This window comes from Protopterus annectens, chromosome 3.part0, assembly GCF_019279795.1.
Source record: "Protopterus annectens isolate FY-2018-M chromosome 3.part0, PAN1.0, whole genome shotgun sequence".
Classification (NCBI taxonomy): Eukaryota; Metazoa; Chordata; order Ceratodontiformes; family Protopteridae; genus Protopterus; species Protopterus annectens.
Window position 1 is genome coordinate 195919973 of NC_056731.1, and position 26156 is coordinate 195946128.

Here is a 26156-nt window from a genome sequence, read left to right on the forward strand (position 1 = left end):
TCAGCTTCCTATTTATTTTCCTGGAAAACCAATGTCAAGAATAAAATGTTAACAGGCTGGATGTTAGTGTCTCTAAATTATTAAAGATAGAAAACAATTCCCTTCAGGAATTCAGAATGTCGGTGGCCAAGGATGAACACAGGATAGCAGCAGATTTCTTCAGCTCCACCAATTTCATTACACTGACAGGAATTAATTACTTAAAAAATTAATTTTTGAAGTAATTTTCTTTCTAAATACGTTTGTTTTATATAGTTCTTGAACTATATCTAAAAAAGAAAGGAAATCTTAACAATATTCCTGTCAGAAATCACTGTGGAAATTTTCCTGTCAGTTTATCAGTCTGAAATGAGTTCCAGTAAGACAAATTCTCAAGACTCCAGCATCAAGAAAGAACTTCAGTCTCTGATAATTATAATCCAGCAACTTACTGATAAAATGGATAAAATGGATACTAAAATAGACACCTTCATAGAAAAACTACAAAACAAATAGACCTGTTACATACAGACCTGCAACAACAGAAGAACCAGATGACAGGCATAGAAGAAGCTGTGAATGACATGGAAAATAGAATCCAAGAAGAGGAAATCAACGTTGAGTTTCTGCTGAAACAAAATACACATTTACAAACAAAGCTGGATGACCTGGAAAATAGATCTAGGCAATAACATTAGGATTTTTGGACTGCCAGAAAATATTGAAGGTAACAATATTACTTCTTTTTTAACAACTTGGCTCCCTAAAACTTTAGACTTACCAGAAGCATTCTCTTTTGGTATCGAAAGAGCACATAGATCTATAGCTAATACTAACTCTAACAAAAAATATCCTAGATCAGTTATAGTTAGATTTCTATCATCTTTTGATAAAGACATGGTTCTTAAATCTGCTTGGGCTAAAGCTCCTGTTAAGATTAATGAGACAACTGTGCGTTTTGACAATGACTATTCTTCCATGGTAATAGCTAAAAGAAAAATGTTTCTGCCACTAATAAGGGAGCTTAAAAAAGCACAGTTTAAAACATACCTTCTGTTTCCTGCCAAGCTTAAAATCTTCCTTCCTGATGGTCCTAAGGTTTTCGATGATTTAGACTCTGCTTTACTGTTTGTCAAAGAAAAAAGGATTTTGGATAAAATAGAAGAAATGGAATGGGCTAGTTCTTCATTAAAGAGATTGGCAACTGAAGCTTCGTGGAAGACTTCAGAGAAGAAGAAGAGACTAAAAACAAATGATTTGTTATATGTTTTTTCTCTCTCATCATTTTAGTTCATTATTAATCTTTTGAATATAGTTCCTGCATTTCCAGAAAGCCACAAATATTTTGGAAAAGATTTAATCAAAGTTATTCTCTATGTGCAAAGAAATGTTTTGTTTCATAACCAGTCAAAATACCTGAAGATTTAATGGCAAGCTGTGATTCAATTTGTTTCTCTTTCTGAAAAGAAGTAAGGTTAGTAATTTGATACATTTTTTTTATCTTTACCTTTTTTTCCTTCTCCTTTTATTATTTTCTTTGTTTAAACAATGACATTCTATTTAGATTATGTAGTGGGTAAAGGGTGGGGAGGGCAGGAGAGAACAGTAATGAAAATATCATTAATAGAATAATAACATATTTATTCCTTGTAAAAGTTTTTATAAGTTCTTCAAATGCTATTTCTAATTATACTTTCTTGATTATACTGCTTATGCCTGTTTGTAAATAATATGTTATGCTTTAACTAATAATAATCAGAACTAAATAAGAGTAAATAATATGTTTTATTTTTAACTCTATTAATATAAACAGTAAGTAACATTCCATTGTATATACTTCTTACAGCTTTCTCTTACATTTTTTATTTCTGCCTCACTCCCTTTTATTTTCTACTCTCTTTTTCTTTTCTTTATTAATATATAGAAATGCTTTTGATTGTGTGGGCACAGTGAATAATAGGATTTGTATGAAAATTGAGTTGGGAGAAGAATGTTGAGTTTTATTGCTTGTTGGTAATTTTGGGCTTAATTTCACTTACATAGAGGCTGTAATGATCTATGGAATACATTGTGAAGGTTTTCTCATGTTTAGATGCATTTACACTGCTAAATGAATGTTTGTCACTAGTTTTTAATAAGTTTCCCGCCAAAATGTTAAGAGAGACAATCTGAGATGTGGGCTGTCTCATGCACAGTGTTCATGAGTTACTTCAGAAGCTTCAGCTCACAGAATTCTCACAGAGAAACTGAAAGCAGTTAGTATAACCTTTGACATAGTTATCACACTGACACACCACAGATTCAGGAAAAATACTCTATTCATAAAATATGCCAGTTATAATGAGTCTAAATAATGTAGTTTCTTGTAGTAAGTAAATGTCTTATTTTAGAAGGCATAGAAAATGAAACATTTATTTAAATGTTTTTGAAAATCTACTTAACAGCAGTATAATAATCTGTGTTAAAAATTTGTGTTCCAAACATATACTTTACTATAACTCATTTAATTCATCTGATTGACAAGCATAAATAATCTTATAACTCTATTCTGGAAGAAATGTCATGTGATATATTTTAAAGCAGTAGATTAGCATGATTGTAAAATCGGTTACTAAAATGTGTTTGCTGTGCATTATTTTGTATAAAGCAGACAGATTTATTCTAGGGACAGCAAGTAGGATAGTGCTCAACAAAGACACAACTCAGTGAGATCATATATATATATATATATATATATATATATATATATATATGTGTGTGTGTGTGTGTGTGTGTGTGTGTGTGTGTGTATGTATGTGTATGTGTGTGTGTGAGTGTGATGGCTTTTTTTTTTTTTTTATATAATAATGCAAGTGTTTCTGAGAATCTGCATAACTATCCAATATGATTTATAATAATTTCTATGAATAATATTTTACTCTATTGACAAAATGAATGTTTGCCACAAGTTTTAATAAGTTTCCCGCCAAAATGTTAAGGGAGACAATCTGGGATGTGGGCTGTCTCATGCACAGTGTCCATGAACTACTTCAAAAGCTTCAACTCACAGAATTCTCACAGAGAAACTGAAAGCAGTTAGTATAACCTCTGACCTAGTTATCATACTGACACACCACAGATTCAGGAAAAATACTCTATTCATAAAATGTCAGTTATAATGAGTTTAAATGATGTAGTTTCTTGTAGTAAGTAAATGTCTTATTTTAGAAGGCATAGAAAATGAAACATTTATTTAAATGTTTTTGAAAATCTACTTAACAGCAGCATAATAATCTGTGTTAAAACTTCTGTTCCAAACATATACTTTATTATAATTCATTTAATTCATCTGATTGACAAGCATAAACAATTTTATAATTCTATTCTGGAAGAAATGTCATGTGATATATTTTAAAGCAGTAGGTTAGCATGATTGTAAAATCTGGTTACTAAAATGTGTTTGCTGTGCATTATTTTCTATAAAGCAGACAGATTTATTCTAGGGACAGCAAGTAGGATAGTGCTCAACAAGGACATAACTCAGTGAGATCAGATATATATATATATATATATATATATATATATATATATATATATATATATATATATGTGTGTTTGTGTGTTTGTGTGTGTGTGATGGCTTTTTTTTTTTAATAATGCAAGTGTTTCTGAGAATTTGCATAACTATGCAATATGATTTATAATAATTTTTATGAATACAATATTTTACTCTATTGACAATAATGAGTTTAAGTAAATGCTCATATACAAACAATTCAAGATTTTTTTTTTTTTGGAAGCTGTTAATAGTATTCACATGACAGAAAATAGATGCATCTTAATATATGTAATGTCTGAATCATATTAGCCAAAGTTTTTGATTTAAATGAATGTTAGAACCTAATTTTCTCTCCTCTTGATTTCTAACATCAAGATTATTTGAATGCTATTTGAATACAAGTGTTATATATTACATAGATCTATATAGTAGTATGAACAGTTTTTTAAAAAAAAAGTTTATTTTAGTTTATATGATGCTGTTTTACCAAATGTGTAGTTTTGTCTTGATAGATAATTGAATTGAAAACTGTTAACCTCAGTTAAATATAACTAGTATTAAATTGATAAGGTGGTAGCTGAGGTACTGCTGCTTAGGATAGGGGGTTAACTTGAGTAGTAAATACTACTCTAAGTTGGAGTTTTCAACTCCAGGCTGGATGCAAGGTTTAATCCTTACATTATTTTCACTTGTTCATTGTTATATGTATATAGTTTTGACATCCACAATATATTTTGTATACTCATTGTCACTACAAACAAAATTGAATCCTATACAAAATCCCATAAGAGATTTAATAAATACAGCTATATTTAAAGGTACACCTAAAAGAGGAGATGTAACATTATTTATCTTGTTATTTGTTATTTCGATCATAAGATTCTTGAGTTTTAAAATGCCAAATGACATCTTTAAAAGGAATTTCTTTAAACATTAATGGATTGAATAATCCGTGTAAAAGGGCAAGCCTAATAAGATACATTAATTTACACAAGGCCAATCTAGTCTTCCTGCAAGAAAACCATCTCTTGATATAAGATATTGATAAACTAGCCACTAATAAGTATACAGTATTGGTTAGTTCAGAGCACACTCAGAAAAAGAGGAGTGGCTATTTTATGGAATAAAAGTATGCCCATTCCTAAAACCATTAAGTCTTTTCAGGATGACAAAGGAATGTTTTGTATGGTTACAATACAAATTAATGGGAAGACTTACACTTTAATTAATGTATATTGGATACCTGGAATTGGTATTAATACAGTGAAACATCATATTGATAAGATCATATCATTCTCTATAGGGGATATTATTTTAGCTGGTGATTTTAATTGTATACTATATGAAAGTGATACTACCACTATAAGGAAAAGAAGAATTACATCTAATGCAAAACATTTAAATGATTTTGCTAATTCTTATCATTTAAATGATATTAATAATCAGATAGATTCAAAATCATTACCATACACCTTTTTTCTAACAGATACAAAACTTATTCAAAAATAGATAGGGTCTTTATTTCTAACCAGATGGTAACAGATTTAATTAATTCCAAAATCATTTCATGTCCTATATCTGATCATAACTCAATTGTTTTTGAATTCATGATAAAAAATACTCATAATGTTCAGATCAAAAGGATACCAGCATACTTAACTCAGCTAAAAGACTATAAAGAATATATACTTTCAGAAGTACAACATTTTCTAGACATAAATAATACTCCTGAAGTCTCCATTGTCTATGTTTGGGATGCCTTAAAATCATATCTATATGGACAAAGTATCAGATGGTATAATAATAAAAGGAAATCTTGGGATAAGGAATTGTTAGATATTCAAAGTAAATTAGACTCTTATAAACATAATAATAAAGAAAATATTATGGACAAGAAAGTTATTGAAGAAATAAACAAACTAAATGAGAAATACAAAGAAATTTTAACTCATAAAGTTAAAATAACTTTAGAGAATACAAGTTTTGTCTTATTCAATAAGCCCCAAATACTTACATAGACTTAAAAATAAAACAAAAAGATTGAATAAACAAAACCATATCAAAGAAATCTTTTCTCTAAGGAAAAGAAGAATGTTTCTAGTATACCAGAAATACTGGATGAATTTAGAAATCACTTTCACAAGATTAACCATAACAACATTAACATGGAACCTAAAGATAAAATAAAGGAGTTTATAACCACAAACATGAATAAAAGCTTAATAAACAACAGATTAAACTATTGGACAAGAGTATTTCATATACAGAAGTTATTACACAAATAAATAAGCTTAAATCAAACAAAGCACCGGGTAATGATGGTATTATACCAGAGATATATAAAATCCTTTCTAAAACTACATATTCATTAATACATAAGGTTTTTATTTTGGCCCAAACTGAGTTAATAACCCCCCCATCTTGGCAATATACATTTATTTCACCAATTTTAAAACCTAATAAAGATCCAACTAGATGTTCTTCATATCGACCCATCTCATTACTTAATGTTGATTATAAAATGTTTATGAGTATTTTTGCTGATAGATTGAAGACAATCATCCCTGGCATTATAGATATAGATCAGATGGGCTTCATTGTAAATAGAAATACTTTTGATAATATAAGAAGAACTTTAACATTAATTGATTTTGCAAATAGGAAAAGAAAGATTTAACACTTATTAGTCTTGATATAGGTTCAGCATTTGATTCAGTAAGTTGGGACTATCTGTTTACCTTACTGAAATGCACAAACTTCTCTGATGCATTTGTAAATTTAATTGAGCATTTATAAAAGGAACGCTGGCTTATATTAAGGTAGGAACATATGTTTCACAAAAATACCCATTCTTAAAGGTACAAAGCAAGGATGTCCACTTTCTCCACTATTATTCACTTTAGTAATGGAGCCTTGGGCTAATTTGATTAGAAACAGTACTGACATAGAGGGTTTTGAAATAGACGAAAATACAACATCAAAAATTCAACTTTTGCAGATGATGTTCTAATTACATCAGCAGGATCTAATTCTTCTATGCAGTCTTTATTTGATAAAATGATGAATTTTAAAAGTATTTCTGGTTTAATATTCAATGAAGAAAAACTAAAATACTACCTATATATACACGAAAAATATTCTCATTAGTGATTTTACTAAATATGTACCCAATTCAGGTCAGATAACTTATTTAGGTATAATACTATCTAAAGATATTAAATCTATTATATATAATAACTATAATACCTGTTTTCTTAATATACAAAATCTTTTAATACCTGGAATAATATGTTTTTACTATGGAGGAGAGACTTACAATTATTAAAATGATAATATTCCCCAAGATTTTATACTTAATACAATCAATAATACTTTCACCTACAAAAATAATTATCAAGAAACTGAATACACTAATGTTAAATTTCTTATGGGCACCTAATAGACCTAGGATTGCATTAAAGAAACATACTAATAGCTGGTCTCAAGGGGTATTTCTTTTCCAGACTTTAATTTATATATTATCTCTTCTATTATAAAAGGTAGTACTTTATTAATAGATCAGTCATATATCCCAAAATGGAAAGATTATTGGGAGCTAATTACTATGCACTTCATGAAAATCTCCTTAACACATAAAAATATGATTGTAAATAACTCCATGTTGTGGTTGCTAAAGGAATTTTGTACTTCACCTATTACACCTAAACATATGGTTTGTTACCCATTAAATATTATTATTAGTTATCGTAACTTTATATTCATGCACCCTAAGTATAGGGAATGGAATTTTATTGTATTCCCTATAATGTATACTCAGGGTATGCTTATGTCATCTACTTCTGAAGGAGCTCATTTAGCTATAGATAATGATCTAAAGTACTGGTATCAGCTGATATCTGATAATAAAGTTAAAATCTAGATTTCTTAAAACAAGAATTTGATCTAAGAGAAACTTGCTGGTTAGAGGTTCAGATCTTTAGACAACATCTCATTGATAGAATAGATCTAATGTCTATAACAGTTAAAGAATCTATTCCAAAACTGATTGATTACTTGATATTAAATTTACAGCATAAAGTTTCTGATAAAGGTAAACTTTCATATATACATAAAATTATCAGACAAGAAACTTTTTACAGTGTAGATTCATACTGGAATTATTTCACCTCTATTAATGGGGACCCACCAACTCAACAATATAAACAATATATATTGGAATCTGCTTATAGAACTACATCTTCCATTGTCTGGAGACTTTATACATGGAAATTTTTACATAGATCTTTTATACACCTTTGATGATGAATAAAATAAATAATAAAGATAATCTATGTAAGAGATGTAATGTAGAAATTAATGCTGACTGGGCTCATATGTTTTATGACTGTATGAAGTTGAAAGAATACTGGAAGTCAATTAATGAATTTTTGCAGGCTCTTTTACAGATAATTTCATTATTTCTAAGTGTCTTATATTATTCAACACACCTGTACCTCAATGTGTTAAAAGATTAAGCTTCCCTTGTTATGGTCTATCCTAGCAGTGGCCAGGAAAATAATAACTAGAAATTGGATTTCAGATACACCTCCTTCGTTCAATGAATTTAAAAATGTTATGAATATAATGTGCCATATGGAAATAAGCACAATTAGAATGAGAACAACTAGAAAAACATCATATTATATTGTATGGGATAATTTACAAAATTTGTTAAAAAAATTCTAATTTCAATAGCACGGTATTTTAGTTTAATTAATTGATCTAATTGTAGTGGATGTCTTTGTAAATACTTTAGTTGTTTTGTTGAATATTATAATAATACCTATTTTTAATTACTTGTATAAAATTGCTATGATATTTCTCTTATATGTTAAAACAATAAACCTGTTTTGAAAAAAAAGGAATTCAGAATGTCTGGTTTAATGTGCCAAAGAAAAGACAAAAACAGCAGTAAACAAATTCCTTGCCTGGTTACGTAGCTGAATGTGATGAATCTGTTGGGGTTTGTCATGGGTCATTCTTCAACAGCAGCAGGGAAAATGGGCAGCTGTGATCTGATAATATTATTCACACATTCAATAAGCATTATTGCTTAGATGTTGCATTTAAATGTATGCAGAAAGACTACTACAGTGGCTTCCTTTGGTCTGCTTCCAGCTGCACCTGGTTTAACACTGGTGGACGCAAATATGTGTGTGGAAAATCCTTTTGATTTAGTTGTATATTTGCTACACAAGGACTTATTCCAGATCTTCATGGGCTGAGATCAGAAGGGTCATAACTTTTCCTTCATCCCTTGGGGTGTTTACTATAGTCTTATCATTTGGTTAAGGTTAAGAATGTGACTGTTTTTCTGAAGATACTCAACACATCTGACGTTGACACCTCTGAAAATTCAGGGTAAGGAGCATCACCTGGTGACTGGAGGAAAAACTTCTAATTTCAGGCCCTAAAGATATGAAGTTGCATTAAGAAAATCCTTCTAATTTCCATCCCTGAAGATCTGCAGTTATACTAAATACCCACTCTTACGTAATTGTCTTTTCTCTTCTCTCTTTTGTGTTACCGTTTCCAGGATGGTGCTTGATGGCTCTCCTGCCTGCCTGCAGCTTACTCATCCATTCTTCAGAATGGGAGCCAGGTATTGCTGGGCTAGGCAAGGGCCCTAAAGAACTCTCCTTTCTGCCTGGTAATCTCAACTGGCCTTCTGTTCCACAGTGAGACTGTGATGGTAGGGAACAGGCCAGTTTATTGGTCTTGAGAAGTGGCCAACCCTTTGGTGGCTTTTCTGAGCCCACAGTCACTACCAGCAGAGGGGAAGTGTTGATTTCCAGGTCAGGATAAAACATGCAAGCATTGTGGTTTCTTGTTCAAGCAGCTGTATTGTATACAAACACATCTTAAATGAGGTTAAGTAACTTTAACTTGTAAACAAACTAGCTATCATGTACATAGATGTTAACACTCTGACTGCACCTTCAAAATGGCACTGAAGCTAACATGTGCTTGGTATTTATATGCACACACAGATCTTGGAAATGCTTGTTAAAGGTACAGCACACTTGTTATTCTACATCCTCCCTCTTTGAGAAAATGAGTTAGGCATTGTCAGTGAGATTAATGAATATGCAATTTACACAGAAATAATTTTCTTCATGCAATTATACAAAGCCAGATAAACATATACAACTATTTCCATTATTGCTGTGTATTTCATACTAGGCTTTGAAATGTGACCATATCGTGTGACATAAAATTTGGGATCTGGTTTAGCAACTGGGGTTGCCTCTGTTGACTCTTCAATCTTAGGAACACTGGAATAACCTGCTGGAACAATATCAGGAATCAAGGCACGTTCTAGAACAGGAATATCATCTGGATTGCTCTGAGAGTTAGAGTCTTTATCACAGGTACGATACTGCGTTATCGGTTCTGCTACAGGAAGAAGATGTCTGCGATTTCTCCTGTACGCCACACCCTCAGATTTAACAAAATAGGATGTCGGCTCTGTACAAATATTCGCTACTTGACCAATCCAGTCGAAACCTTTTGCTGTTTGTATCCTCACTGTCTCTCCTTTTTCTAATGGAAGAAGAAATCTGCTCGACTTTTGGAAAGAATGCTTTCTAGATAACTGGGTATTGATTGCTTGGTTGTTCTTAGCTTTAGGCCTCAATAAACTAGAACTGATAGGCAATGTTGTTCTAATTTGCCTAGATAGAAGTCTGTGAGTAGGTGAGCCAAGTATATTGTCATGGGGTATGTTTCTGAGATTGAGTAAATTCAAAAAAAAACATCGGTATTGTCACGCTTTGACTTCTCAGGTAATTGCTTTGCACTTTTTACTGCACGTTCAGCAAGTCCATTTGATTGCAGATACTCTGGACTACTAGTAACATGTACGAAGTCCCATTCTCTGGCAAATATTTGAAACAGTTGACTGGTGAATTGTGTACCATTGTCAGAGACTGAGAAATGGCGTTTCAACTTAGTAATGACTGTAGTAGAAGTGAGATTAAGTAGTAGATTGATCTCGAACCAATTTGAATAAGAGTCTGCCAATACTAAGTAATCCTGATTGTTCCATTCGAATATGTCAGTAGCTACAATTGACCAAGATAGATCAGGAATTTGACTTAGCTGAAGTGGCTTTCTTCGCAAATGCACTTTAGTACTATTACACACTGAACAGGAAGAGAGTACTCTATCAATGTCTTTCATTAGAGAAGTCCAGAATACTAGTCCTCTCACCCTTCTCTTGGAAGATTTGGTAGCTGGGTGACCACAGTGCATGGGTATATTCTTGTTGTAAGGAAGCAGGAGCAACAATTTTAGGACCTTGGAAAATAATGCCATCTTCCATCAACAACTCATCTCTGTAAGGAAAGTAAGATTGCATTTCTGGTGGTACATTCGATTGCTTTGATGGCCATCAACACTGATATAGTGATTGAGCTTCTGAAAAACAGGATCAGTCATTGTATGATCTCTTAGCTCATCAAGACTTGTGGTAGAAAAATTGCACACTTCCATGACATCAAAGTCAAAATTCTCCACATCAAGCTGTTCAGTAGTATTTCTGGGCAATCTGGATAAGGTACCAGTCAGATAAAGTAGTTTGCCTTTTGTATAGATTGTTTTGAAGTTGTACTTTTGCAATTTAAGCATCATTTTGTAATCTCGCTGGAACTGAATGCATAGGCTTCTTTAAAATAGTAACCACCTGTGACATTGCTGGCCAAATGCTTTGCACTTTTCTCTTTTGGATTCATGTTTGGCACCACAATTGCAACAGTTTACAATAAAGCTTGATTTGGGTTTTGCTGATTCACTGCTATGTTGTAGTGAGCAACGTCTGTTTTGCACTAGGTACCCTTGGTTCTGCACTGAGCATGCTTCTTTAACTGAACTGGTCTTGGAATGTGCTAGAAGACTGCGTTTTTTACCTAGAAGTCCCACAGGGGCTGCTGCTGCCACTGGCTTAGGTCTACGTTTACCTGTCACATGTTGTATGCTGTCTACATTAACTCTGGAGCCTACTGAAATTATGCTCTTTTCACTAGCAAGCATACTTGTGTGCCTTTCTGTAGCTTCATGAATCTGATAAATCTCAATGGCTTTGCTCAGCATTAAATCACAGTCACGAAGCAAAACCTTTCTCACAGCAGCATTATTAATATCACATGAGTCTGTCCTTTTTTAACTCATCCTTCAAATCACCAAAGCTACACTTTAAGCTTTGTTTCTCAGGTCAGTAATATAAGCTGCAAAAGTTTCTCCTTGCTTTTGATCTCTCATGTAAAACAAATGCCTCTCTAGTGTAACATTAGTCTGGGGATTACACATTTCTCTGAATTTGCACTTCAAACACTCTGGGTCTTCCCTTGATTCAGCCTGCACAGCAACACAAGTTTCTCCACCTTCATACACTGCTGGTGCATAGACAAATGAGCTCTCTCTTGCAATGGCTTCTGACCCTGCTAGGTTCAACAAAATGAATGCCCTGGTACGTGCATCTTTATCAGAATAAGTTGCTTGTATAAATATATTGTATTCTTGCTCAAATAATTCTCCAGTTCTCTGCAATATTCTGATCAAACACAAGTGGTTGTGGCTTGCAAAATCCGTCTGCCATGTTGATGTATCTCAGTGAAAATTCTTGCAAATATGCACGAACACACACACACACACACACACACACTTGTACATACATGTATACATGTACTTGAAAGTTATGCTAGTACTTGTAACAACACAGCCAGCCTTTGTATAACTGAATTTTACAAAATAAGTCTTCTGGACACTGTAACACTTAGAATTTCTTTTACTGTAAAAAAAAAAAACACTTCCCTAGAAATTACTTTGCTATGCAAGCCATTTATCTTGTAATGGCTTTAATGCCAAAGACATTTATCATCATTTTACTGTCAATGTCATTTATCATTTTAAGAAACATTTCGAACAACTGCACAATGCAAATAAACTGGGCAACAGAAACTGAGGGCAAGAAACATTTTGAATTAACTGTACTTTGCGAAAAAATTATCTCAAAGTAATGGCACTTTATGAACAAACTGTCTCGAAGCAGTTGCACCTTGTGAATAAGCTGTCTCGAAGTAATGGCACTCTGCGAATGAACTGTTTCAAAGTAATGGCAATTTGCGAATAAACTGTTTTGAAGTAATTGCAGTTTGTAAATGTATTGGGCAGAAGAAGCTCAGAGTGAGAAACACCTCATAATAACTGCATGAATAAACAGTACACAGCACACTGTAATTTCCCCAAAATGGCTGCACTTTGCCAAACAACTCTGTACAATGCAAGAGACCGTCTGTAATGGTGGCATTCTGCAGACAGACACCTAGGCACAAGAAACTTTTGAAATGGCTGCACTTGACTGCACTTCATGAAATATTTGCACTTTGCACACAACAAACTCTTTGGAATAAATGCACAGTAATAAGCAGACGTAAACACTTTTACACAATTTGAAATACTTCGAACAACTCTAGTTATCCTATTCAAGGCTTCAATCAATGCGAAGTAGCAATTTTTGCCAAAACACAGTCACCTTTGCTTTACTTGTACTCACTGTGCCCTTTTCTGCCCTTTCTATTATAGTCGTTTTGCTCAATGAATCTCTTAATGTGCCCTTTATGCCTTTTGTTATATTTGTGTTGCTCATTTAATCTCTTTTTTTGCCCATTATACTTTCTTGTGCTCAGTTTAACTCTAAGTAAGCTTATTTCACTTTAAGCATGCTCGTTTTACTTTAAACATGCTTGTTTTACAATTCTGAGGTAATTCTGAACCCTTTATGTACTTTTCTGATGCTTGTTTTATCAATTAACTCAGTTTCAAATATTTCATCTGATAAATGAGCTCTTTTATGCTTCTCATTTGCTTAATAAAGGTTTATGTGCTATTTGTTTCCTTAACAATACATTTTGTGCCCTTGCAATGCTCCGTTTTACCTCTTTTAATAAATAAAGCATTCATATGTGTTCTCTCTACCTTTGACTTGTTTCTGGCTCTTTTTTTTTTTTTTTTTTTTTTTTTTGCTCTCTGTTTTTTACTTTGCATTCGTCATTATCTCTTCACCACTTGGCTCTGAAGAATAGTCTTTGCCATCCCGGTTCTGACACCATGTCACTTGCCAGGTCAGGATAAAACAAGCGAGCATCATGGGTTCTTATGCAAGCAGCTTTATTGTATACAAACACATCATAAATGAGGTTAAGTAACTTTAACTTATAAACAAACCAGCTATCATGTACATAGATGTTAACACTCTGGCTGCATCTTCAAAATGGCACTGAAGCTAACATGCTCTTGGTATTTATATGCACACACACATCTTGGAATGCTTCTTAAAGGTACAGCACACCTGTTATTGTACAGTAAGCATGCCTTTGCAAACCAATTTCCCTTCAGTTGCATAGTGTAAATGCACTATGACCGAGCTGTAAATGCACTATGACCGTACCAGCTCAGCTGACGTGGCTCCAGTAGCTGAACACTTAATCCTCTCACTGAGTGTCATATGTACTGTTCCAGGGGGCCTTCTCTTCCCTCACCTTCCCCCAGGATGGCTAGTCACTCACTCCCACCTCCCCAGCTTGGCTGTTTTCTACAAGCACCAAAACTGGATTTACATGGCCGCTGCTATGATGTAGAAGGAAAAAGCCCTGACTATGGTCCAAGTGACCTGAGTTTGATTAGGAGCTTGAACGACTGTTGAAGCAGCATGGATTGGCATTACCATCCTGGAAGGGGGGAGGCAGTGACACATGCATCTCCTGCAAAAATCCCTGGTGGAGACCAGGAACATTGTATGATAGGTGAGTGATCCACTGAGGAGGAGGAGGGTGGACATTACTAAGCTGCTCCAGAGTTGGGGTGATATGCAGCAGCATCCCCATAGCACACCTGTCCCTCAGATGTAATCACTGGCACCAAGAGGGAGGGTGCATGGATAGGTCATACAAAAAAAACTCTGGCTGATTGAATGACAGACATTGATTGTTCTTTGTCTTCAAAAGACATGTAATAGTAGGCTACAGCTGGGTGGAATCAAACAGCTTCAGGATTAACTGTTGTGTTTGTGGCTTCATTGTTAAATAAGTTTTTCTATTTAACTGGAAAAATACATTCCTGTTTTGCAGACTGTTTTTCTGTTTTTCTTTCTGGTCATTTCAGTCCAGAGTAGACCAGGTGTATGAAATCCAATGTATTTATTCATTTTTTGATACTTTGTTTACATTTTGGTTTTGTAAAAGCATGAATTTCTGAGGAATAAGTATTAAAATATGTTTAATGAGAATAACAAATATATAGATTAAGGATTAATGCTATTTCTGTGACTCACCAGTGTTTTTGGTTTATCATTGATCTAGGGAAGGGGACTTGACCTATCTCGTGTACGAACATGTGTAGTAGTGGCAGAAGAACGACCTCGGATAGCACTAACCCAATCTTTTTCTAAATTATTTAAGGACCTGGGTCTGCATCCGCGTGCTGTTAGTACCTCATTTGGTTGTAGAGTTAATTTAGCTATTTGTCTACAGGTAAGAATTAAACAACTTGGATTATTTTGGATAAATTTCTGTACTGCATTTGATAAATTATATCATTACCCTCCTACCTAAAAACTTCCATTGTGTGTTATTTTGAAGCACAACTATAGTCCTGTGCATGCTTGCAGAATATGCTTTCATCCATAGTGCTTAGCCACTGACCATTTTGCTTTTCCATGACCAGTATTTTTCATCACATTTTGTAGCATTTGCGGAGATTTAAGACTCCATGCAGATGAAGTCATGGTAAATGAAGTGTTACAGATTATCATTAGTTTCAAAAATTTCCTCTAAAGTCGAGGAGTGAAAAGGTTTGTATTTGTGGTGCAGAACAAATTTCATATTTGTTGCCATTTGTGTATTAAGGTATTGATTAGTATGTGGCAGTATTTTTTGTTGTAACTTCTGCATTTCTTTCCTGTTTATGAAAGACAAATTGCAAGTGGTCCAAGTTTAGATGTTATTTATGAACATTTGTGGGAACTGGTTACTTGTACATATGTGGAAATTATGAAGCATTGAAGAAAGTATGCAGAAATACTTGCCTGCAGTGGAAGAATCATTTGGCTGAAAATAAAGACAAGTCATGGGATTGTCATGCACTGCTTATGATACCGTGCTCTTGAAAAGTACACAAAGTAACCCTGAGATATTGCACAATTTTGTTTATCGTGCAAGCTGAAATTGTCATTCATTTTCAAGGAGAAAAGAAAGTGCTCTCTCTCTCTTGATGAGTGTCAAAATCACCCACATTTTGACCTTGTGGAAAATCTAATTTATTTAAAATAAAAAAAAAATATGTGTGTGTGTGTGTGTGTGTGTGTGTGTGTGTGTGTGTGTGTGTGTGTGTGTGTGTGTGTGTGTATATATATATATATATATATATATATATATAGATATATATATATATATATATATATATATATAGATATATATATATATATATACCAAGCTGAACACTTCGAAAATGACACCCATGGTAGGTGGATATGTAGGTAGCTATTGCTGCTGTTTCACTTGGAATGCACTCTGACTCCCTAACTTATTAGCAACCAAATAACGTAAGCTTTGGTAACTCATTCTTGGCTGATACTCTCATTCAAGTTGCTTGGCAATTTTAGCCATAATTAGTATATACATGTCATAGAAATTAAGTAAAAAAGTTTTAGACGTTTACACAAATATCTTGCAGCTCTGTTATGATTTTATTCCCTATGAAATTGTTTCAGACTGAGTATCTTCATTTGTCACTTCTTACAGAGTTGTGTGACTCTCACTGCAAACCAAGTTGGTGAAGTACCACAACTTTCTCAAATTTTCACATAAGGTATAGGCACACAGGCATTTTTTATGTGCATACATTATGTATTACATTTTCTTTCTTTGTAATAGCTGTCTTTCAGTCCATCATTATATAAATCACTCAGTTACTGCCTTCCATTAAACCTCATTTCCTCTATCTGAATGTTCTGCATGTCCTGTTTCCACAAATTCTATTTATTTCCATGTAATTTGCTACTTCCCTTTTCTAAAGATCCCTCTTCCGGTTCTTTTTTTTTTTTTAAGCACTTTTATTAAATTATCACTTAAGACATAGGCGAACATACATTAACAGAAAACAGAGCAAATTATATTAACATTTTTCCATTTACATAGTATATTTATCTTTTCTTTGTAAGCATCATCAGTCCAACATTACATAAATTGCTGAATTCCTGCCTTCCCTTAAGCCTTACTCCTCCTCCTGAACATTATTCTGCATGTACTGTTCCCACATTTCCCATGTATTTGCTATAGAATTTGCTCCTTCCATTTTCTAGGGATTTCTCTTCCAGTTCTTTTATCTATTTTATTATATTTAATACTTCAAATACAGTTAGTTAATACTCATTTTGTAGTAATTGTTTTTGGCAGCCAACAGAATTAAACTTAACAAGACATTACTATGTCAAGGCAATTCAGATCCTATGTCTAAGCTCAAAAAAAAAAAAAAAAATATATATATATATATATATATATATATATATATATATCTATATATATATATATATATATATATATATATATATATATATCTATATATATATATATATATATATATATATATATATATATATATATATACACACACACACACACACACACACACACACACACACACACACACACACACACACACACACACACAATTTCCTTATTTACAGCCACTTGCTCACTCAATATTTCTGCCAGAGTATTCTTTAAGGAATATTTTTTAAAGCAGCCAACTCATTGCACCCTGAAAATACATTCCCGCTTTCCTCTTTCTTCCCCACCACACCTCCAGAATGTGCTATATACTTGGGGAAAAATTCTTTAAACCTGCTTTCAGTATAAAAATACCCATGCGAACACTTTAAAGCAAAGGTCTGGAACCTTTTGGACTTTGTTGCGTACTTGGAAGCCATAAATATGTGCCTTCCCATTATTCTCTTGTAAATTGCTTTTACAGTTTCTCTTCCCATTCTTCTAATTATCCCTTTTTAACAGCAGTTTCTGTTCTAGATTCGGCTAAAACCCCTCCAGAGCAGTTTTTTCACTTAAGATTTGCCCTGTCCCTTTCTCTTTCCCTATACTTTAATATCAGTCCCTATAGGGAAGGCAGTCTCTAGCCTGCAGTCCAAATGTATTCTTTGCCTCATCCCACTCTGTTACCTTTCCATCTCTGGTTATTTGCTCCCAATACCTTGGTTCCTTTCCTCCTAACTCCCAAACGTCCACAGGAATGCCATCTGTTTTGGAGACTTTCCTGAAGGTTGATGTTAAGTATTAATTTTTGAGCCTCATCTTCCTGTTAAAACCTTCAAGTTCTTTTATCCTTTTTGCAATATTTAATACTTCAAATTCAGTTGGTTTAGATTGTGATTACCATTTTAAGTAATCACTTTTTTAGCAGCCAATAGAATTAAACTTAATAAGACCATACTATGTCTAGGCAGTTCAGATCCTTTTTATCCAGTTCAAAAGACATCTTGGCCATTTGTTCAGCTGCTGTTGGTCATCTGTGCAAAAGAAAGAAAAGTATGTCCATACAAAAGGGAGATGACATAATGGTTAAGATGTTTACCTTGCATTTGAGAAGTACAGGGTTTGATTCTCACTAAGTGAAAATTGGCTAGAGTAAAGTGGTCCACAGCTTAGCACTTATCTGTGAGTGCTTCCTGAAGCCTTGACAGCAGAGAACAAGAAAGATGGAACAAATTGTTATGAATCATTACCTCTTCATACTACTGCAGAGAAAGTGAAAACAAGTTGTGCTTGCACTATTGTGAACTGTTACCTATTCATATTGTGACACAGGCCTAATTTGACCTGGAGGAAAAAAATGCTAGTAGTGGCAAAATCTTACCACTAATGTGACTGTTGACTAATTTACATTACACAGTTGGAGGTTGGATATTGCTTTGTAAGCCAGGCTTAAGTTCCTCCTAAGAAGTCTATACAGTACTGAGTATAGTGACAGGGACTTTAGTTGGTCGGTGGCAGGCACATGCTGGAGTCCCTTGATCATCTTATGTAGAAACCTCTGAGGTCTCTCCAGTTGCTGCAGCTGCTTTGTATGGTATATGCCAAAAGGGGCATTATACTCAATTATGGGCCTGATTAGTGACGAGTATAGAAGAGTTATAACCTCCGATGCTCTAAAGGCATTGCCTTTTCTAATCAAGTGTACTATGTAGAAAGCCTTACTTACTACTGTAGACACATGGTGGTCAAAGTTAAGGTTGCAGTCTATGTGTCATCCCAGATGTCTTACCACTTTGTAGGTACATAGAGTGTTGTTGTTAATTTGATAGTGTGAAGGGACATTTGAAGGGAATGATGGTGGATTTCTTTGGATTTAGTTTGAGACCATGACTAAGACACCAGTCACTGGTCTGCATAAGACCCTCCTGAAGTATACTGACATCATTTGAGGATTCAGTAATTGCACCTAGTTTGCAGTTGTCCGCAAACTTGTTCAGCCAAAGCCCCTTACTTTTGACCTGAACTTCTGAAAAGTATGTACCAAACAGCAGGGGGCCCAGCACTAACCCTTGTGGCACCCTGCTGGTGTTGTGGGCTCACCCACTTTGACAGCGTGTGATTGGTTTGTGTGCCAGTTGGCAATCCATCTTACAACAAAGGTGTTTACATTCAGTTTGCTAAGTTTATCAGTAATGCCTGAGCGTGGGAATGTGTTAACGGCCTTTGCCAAGTCGAGGTATGCTGTGTGCACAGATTTCCCCTCGTTAATGACCCTGGTCACATTTTCAAAGAAATCTACCAGTTGTAACAGGAAGAATATGCCCTTGAAGCTGAATTTGGTCAGATCCAGGGTTTAGAGGGTGCCTGTGTCTATATTTATGAGGTCCATGATGATATGTCACATGGTTTTACAGATGAGGCTGGTCAAACTTATGGGTTTAGAAAATTCCCTGGGTCTGTTGCTAAGCCATCTTTGTGGAAGGGAATAACTGTTGCTGTTCTCCATTCCACAGGAACAAAGCCAGTGGTTAGGCTGTGATTGAACAGGGTACTTAATGGTGATGCTAGTTCATGTTTTAATTTGTTTAGAAGACAGCCTTAGGTGCCGTCTGTTCTCATAGAGGATGTGTTTTTTGCCTTAGACAAGGCTTTAATGACCTCCTATTTGGATATGTAGGGTGGAGGGAGAGTTAGGGGCAAGGATTGTGATAAGTTTTGAGGGGATAAGGGAGTGAAGTTTTCAGCAAATCTGTCTGCTAGCAGGTTTGCTATCTCTGCAGGATCAGTGTGTATGATACTGTTAGTCACTAGTTTCCTTGGAGGGTATAGTTTGTTTTGGTGAAGTTTTTTAGTCCGACTTCACCCTTTGTGAGTTCTGGTGTTAGTGCCTGTTCGAAGGCAACTGATTTGTTGTTAGATTTAACTAATGAGGGTCCTGCAGCTGCTGTGCTGCATCTTGTTTGTCATGTTACTGAGGACCAGATCTAGTATGTTTGTTTCTTTTGTTGAGTTTGAACAATTTGTTCCAGAGCATTTCAGTTAACAAAGTCAAGGAACTTTTGCACTAGTGAGTTAGGGCTAGAGTAAGTTTCCCAGTAGATGGTGGGATAATTGAAATACCACATGGCCAGAGTGTTTGGGAATATTTGGATTGACTCCAGTTTGGTTAAGTAGGCCTCTTGCGCATCATGATCCATGGAGGGGGATCTATAACTAGCTATGACTTGAATGGGGGTCTTGCCCATAGTAATCTGAACTTGGAGTAACTCCAAGGAGTTGTCCAGTCTAACTAGTCGGGAAGTGTATTTATCTATAATGTAGATAGAAACATCTGTTTTTTCAGTCTGAAGGTGTGGAAGCCATTGTAGTCATGCAAGGCCGGGGCACTCTGTGAGGCCTTGAACCAGCTATCTGTGACTGCACAGACATAGGTTCATAGGTTGGTGCTAGGCTATCAGCCCTAGGGCCTATACAAGCTTAGCCATAACAATTCCCTGGCTATTTCTTCCCACAATATTTACTTCCCTGGACCCCTGTCTAGCAAGGCGACTGACGTGATCCCCAGGGTGAATTTCCTATCTCCTATCCAATCGTCAAGGTTCGTTTTGAAGAGGGCCAAAGATGCACTCTGCTTGACATGTATGGGCAGTCTATTCCAGAGTCTGGGAGTCTCTGGGTCAGGAACCTATCCCTCCATCATGTTTTGTTCATTGTGATGACAAGGTTTAGATCCCTGGAGTGTGTGGCTCTGAGGGATTGGGATTTCTTTAAGTGTAGCATGTTCAACAGCTCTGGGTTTGACATGGCCTTGTATGTTAAGCAGAGATCACGTCTGAGTACACAATATGCGACAGACTACAGCTGGAGTTTTTTAGATGGTCAGCATAGGGCATCTGCTTTAGGTCTGTGATTCTTTTAGTGAGGTATTTCTGTGTTTTTTCCAGTCTACATCCTCCAGTGATAGAAATGCTTCCAGGACGTGTGGTTTTTGGTTTACATTCCTAGGATTTAGCAGCATGACCCATATTTTGTTATGGTTGGCAATTTTCACATCGGCAATTTTTTTTGAGACCTTGCCTAAAAAAGGCACTATGGGGGAGGCAAGAGCCTTTGCCAGCAGCCAAAGGCCTAGTGGTACCAGGTGCAAACCATCCCTGCAAAACAGCGAGGTTTGTCAGCCATGTCATCCTGGGCTGACAGAAACTGGATTCCCTTTGAATAACACAAAATTAAGCCAGTTACTAAAATTGACAATTTTTTGTTTATACCTTGGCAACATTGTAGGTGAAGATAATATGCTGCTCAAGGCTAGGGACATACCTACATGGGACACATACTTGGAGAGTTCAGTCATATCTGTCTTCATATACTCCAGTGACGTATGTCTCAGGTTGTTCACTCCAACGTGAGCTATGACCAGCATAACGTATCAGAGATACTTTAGGTGCAGCTAACATTGGGTAAGACAGTGTTTCAGGTTGTAGCCTGCTAAAGGTCCCCAACCATGTCCCTAGACTCGCACTCCACATTCCTAAGCACCCTGGAGAATATTAGGGTCCAACCTAACTCTCTCATACTGGGCGACTTCAACTACCCCTCCATTAACTGGAAAAACTACTCATGTACCAATGCACTTGCCCAATGTTTCCTGGAATTCATTAATTCCAATGCCCTGGACCAGCTCATTCTTACCCCCACTAGAGGTAGCAACATCCTTGACCTGGACATTACTAACATCTACACCAATAGTCAACTCCTCCCTGGTTAGATCCGACCACAAACTAATCACCTTGGAAATCCACATCCCACCCACCCCCCCACCCCCTGCAAAGGTAACCACCATGAAAAACTTCTCCAAAGCTAACTTTGGGCTTCTAAAAACAGAGGTGTCCAACTTCACGGCACCCATGCAAATGGAGAAAGTTGCATGACCACCGAATCATACATTGATGCACTGTACGAACACAGACACAAATGCATGGATCTTGCCATATCCAATAGAACCAAGATGCTCTCCTCCAAAAAAAAGGAAGCCAATCTGGTGGTCCCCTGCCATAAACAAACTCTACAACAGGAGGAGGAAACTGATGTGGAATAAGGTGAAGTCCCAAGACTGGAAATACTCCCTTATCAGCCTCAACAAAAAGTTGAGATCCCTCATCAAATCCTCTAAAGCTAGCTATGAAAACAGAATTGCAGCAGATAGTAAAGACAACCACAAGGCCTTCTATAGTTAGGTAAAGAATCTCCAAGGCAATATCCAGATTTGCTCTGAGCTACTGCACAATGGTACCTCCTACAGTGAGCCAACAGATATTGCCAGTATACTGGCCGACAGATTCAGTGCCAACTTTACCCCCCCCCCCCAGGACCAATCGCAATACCAATAGATTGCCAGGCACCCAGTATTACTGTATTACTGGTGCACAGGTTAAAACATCACTGTCCAAGGCCAAGAATACAGCTTTTATGGGACCTGACAATATCCCTGGCTGTGTTTTACATGAACTACAGAGTGAACTGGCACCTCACGAGTGTGCCCTGTTCAGTCACAGCCTCACCTCAGGCTTTGTCCCTACCAAATGGCGCACTGCTCCAGTCATCCCTCTCCACAAAGGAGGAGTTACTACAGACCCTGGGAACTATCACCCCAATAACCTGACTAGTCTGATATGCAGTGCTATGGAACGCATCATCATGGACCTAATAAACAAGGATATAGGGAATCACCAAATTCTGGATCCCACACAGTTTGGTTTTGTGAAGGATAGATCATGCCTGCTCAACTTGGTCGACTTCTTTGAGTCAGTCACCAGAGCTGTGGATAAAGGCAAGGTGGTTCATACAGCCTTCCTTGATCTGGCTAAGGCCTTTGATACCATTCTCCACTCAGGAGTCATAGAAAAACTCAGTAATCTAGGCATCAACCCCTATATCACTAGGTGGGTTGCAAACTGGCTCACAGAACCCACAGTGTGAAAGTAGCTGACTCCAAGTCAAACTGCCAACCAGTCATGAGTGGAGTCCCACAGGGTTTGGTCCTGGGTCCTCTCCTGTTTGGTATCTACTTCTCTGAATTCCAGGCCAACATGAAGGGACTTTGGCTGACAACGTTCACAGACGATTGCAATTTGGGAGCTATTATTAACTCCCCAAGTGATGTTGACATCCTAGAGAAAAGCCTCACTGAGACCAACGACTGGTGTCAGAACCATGGCCTTAAGCTCAATGCCAAAAAATGTGTCGTCATCCCCTTTGGGAAAAACCCAGTTCCCATGAATTACCACATCAATGGTAGTCCACTGAACACAGAAGACATTATAAGAGATCTGGGAACACAGGTTGAAAGCAACCTCTCTTTTGACCACCACATTGCCACTGTGGTCAGAAAGTCCTTCTATGTGGCACATGTCATTACTAAGGGTTTTGCATCCAGGAAGAAAGAAGACATTGTCTCCCTCTACTCTTCCCTCATTATGCCAATCATCGAATACAACGTCTCATTTGGCATGTAACTCACTAGACACCTGCAACAACTGGAGAGGCCACAAAAGTACATCACAAAGAGGATCCTAGGCCTTAAACAATTGTCAAAAGACTCCAACTATTCTCCGTCTCATATCGCCTACTTAGAGGTGATCTCTGCTTGACTTACAAAGCCATGTCTGACCCAACTCTGTTAGAAACGCTACATCTAAAGAAATCCCAATCCATCCACACTACACGCTCCAGAGACCTCAGCCTCATTACCACAATCAACAGAACATGCTGAAGGGACAGGTTCATAACCCAGAGACTGCCCATACTATGGAATAGACTTCCCATACATGTCAAACAGAGCACTTCACTGGCCCTCTTCAAGAGAAATCTTGATGAGTGGATGGAAAATAGAAAATTCACCCCAGGGATCACTCCAGTGGCTCTACTCGACAGAGGTACTGGGAACTAAAGTTGGGTGGCACGATGCCAGGGTTATCCTATGGGCTAGGCTTATAAAGGCTCCAGGGCCATTAGCCTAGTACACACCTATGAACCCATGACAGAGTCATAAGGGTACTTTTTGCCAAGAGACCTGAGTGCATGCGTAATCTGATGAATCCTGGCACTAGACAGGTAGCTTATCGTGACTTTCTCCTTATGTAACCTGGTGAGTGGGACATCCTGTGTGTGTCACTATGGAGTCTCCTATAACAAAAAAAATTGTTTTTTTGAGTGTTATGCCTTAAAAGCTTGATAGGTGAAACACTGGTGCTGCTATGTCTCTTGGGTGCTGTGGAAACTGTGTAAGTTGTAGCAGTCATTTGTTTTGGAGGTTTGTGGTGTTTTGGTAAGTTTTTTGAGAGAACCTCTGCATATATTGATTTATGTGTTGGATGCATACTGTTTGCATGAGTAGTGGAGGGTGGGTTGATGACCTCTTCGGTGTTACTGTTTTGAGTGCGAGAGAGCAGGGATTCAAGATACTCGTACTCTGTACTAGAATGAGTTATTAGTATAAGGTTATCAATGTACATGAGGCAGTTGCTACACTGCCTCAGGAGACTCAAGTCAACAAGGCTGGCAGGAGAAACAACAGTAGTCTAACTGTCCATAATGGTAGGTTTGAAGAATTATCACAAAGGGGGGTGCTTTCAGGACTGGTCTAGGAGGTGCTCTATAGGGGAGTTGGCTAGTGGTTTAATAGGTGACAGCTTACTAGCACTACTTAGAACAGAGATGTACTAAAGATGAGGACTACACTAGTGTACTACAGCTGTATCTAAGGGAAAAATTAGCTAGACTTAAATTGGGCCCACAAGGGTAGTTAGCCTATTATTTACATGTGAACTTATGAGACATGGTTAATGATTTTATGGACATGATGCTTTATATATTCCTTTCCTGAATCTGCTCAGATGTCCACAAGTGACCACATAGTTGACTCCTCAGCTCCTATGCCTATCATGTCCTTCAATTTACCAATATATTCTGATTTCTAAATCAAATATATTAACCTAATGTGTGTGGTATTAGTTAAAAATGTCTAAAGCACATTTGATTGAAAAGTTTTGCTTGTGGTGATAGCACAAAATGACAAAAGCTCATTTGACTGAATGCTCATTTTTATAGTGTTTGTAGGCATGATTACAAAAAATTAATATTTGACTGTAAAGGTTATTGTAGTTGGTGTGCATGTGTGTGTATATCTCTGTATTTGAGTGAGTTTACGGGTTTTAGGGTTAGGTAAGAGGATAGATTTACTGTTTTGCATGTTTGATGTTATATGTGTTCTGTATCCTTTCATATTGTGTAGTGGTAGTGTTATGGAATGGGTTTTTAGTAATGTAATGTGTAGGGTTAGGGTTAGCACACATGAGTAAGCACTCATAAACACCTTACTCGCATGCTAACCCTAACCCTACACATTACATTACTGAAAACCCTTCCCAAGGCAGTACCACTACGAAAAATTACACTTGGTCAACGTTTTGTAGTTTGGGGTGAATGATATTGGGTATTTTTAGATTGTTTTTGTAATATTTTGTGATTTGACTTTTTTTTCTTTTCAATGAAATGCGCTTTCAGTCAAATGAATCATATAAACTATGCCTACCCCTAAAAAAACTTTAATTTCCTTTTTTCTTATTTTTTTACATCTGATATCTTAATTGATACATACAAGCTTTGACATATGTAAAGAACCAGCAGAAACATCTCAATTGCTTGTATCTTATTGTCAAGGTCTATAAACAATTTCCAAAGTCTTGTCTTGTCTTATCTTATAAGCTTTTGGATAATTTCTTCCCATATTTCTTTAGATGCTTGCTCAACATCCTATTTCAACCAAAGTGGCAAGTACCTTATCTAGTAATCACCCACAAAAAGGTGAGATTCTGGACCAAGCCATGTGTTGGGGCATAATTTATTACTACAACCTCCTTTTTTTTTTCCAATTTATAAGATAGAATTTTTATATCATGTTCTGCACTGGTCACCTATAATATGTCATCTGCAAAAAGGGCTATTTTCTGTTTAGTATCTGTCCATTTGTATCCAGTTACATTTGATTGGTTTAT

General features: G+C 36.0%; 1 protein-coding gene across 10 annotated transcripts in view; it reads left to right on the forward strand.

Annotated features, from left to right (window-relative positions):
* Positions 1-26156, forward strand: part of DIP2C (disco interacting protein 2 homolog C) — a 2757794-nt gene that overhangs the window by 2286978 nt on the left and 444660 nt on the right. For all 10 annotated transcript variants that reach the window (XM_044064688.1, XM_044064689.1, XM_044064690.1 and 7 more), the window contains one exon: positions 14914-15084. In XM_044064688.1, coding sequence (XP_043920623.1) covers positions 14914-15084 — 171 coding nt within the window. The remainder of the gene's footprint in view (positions 1-14913; positions 15085-26156) is intronic.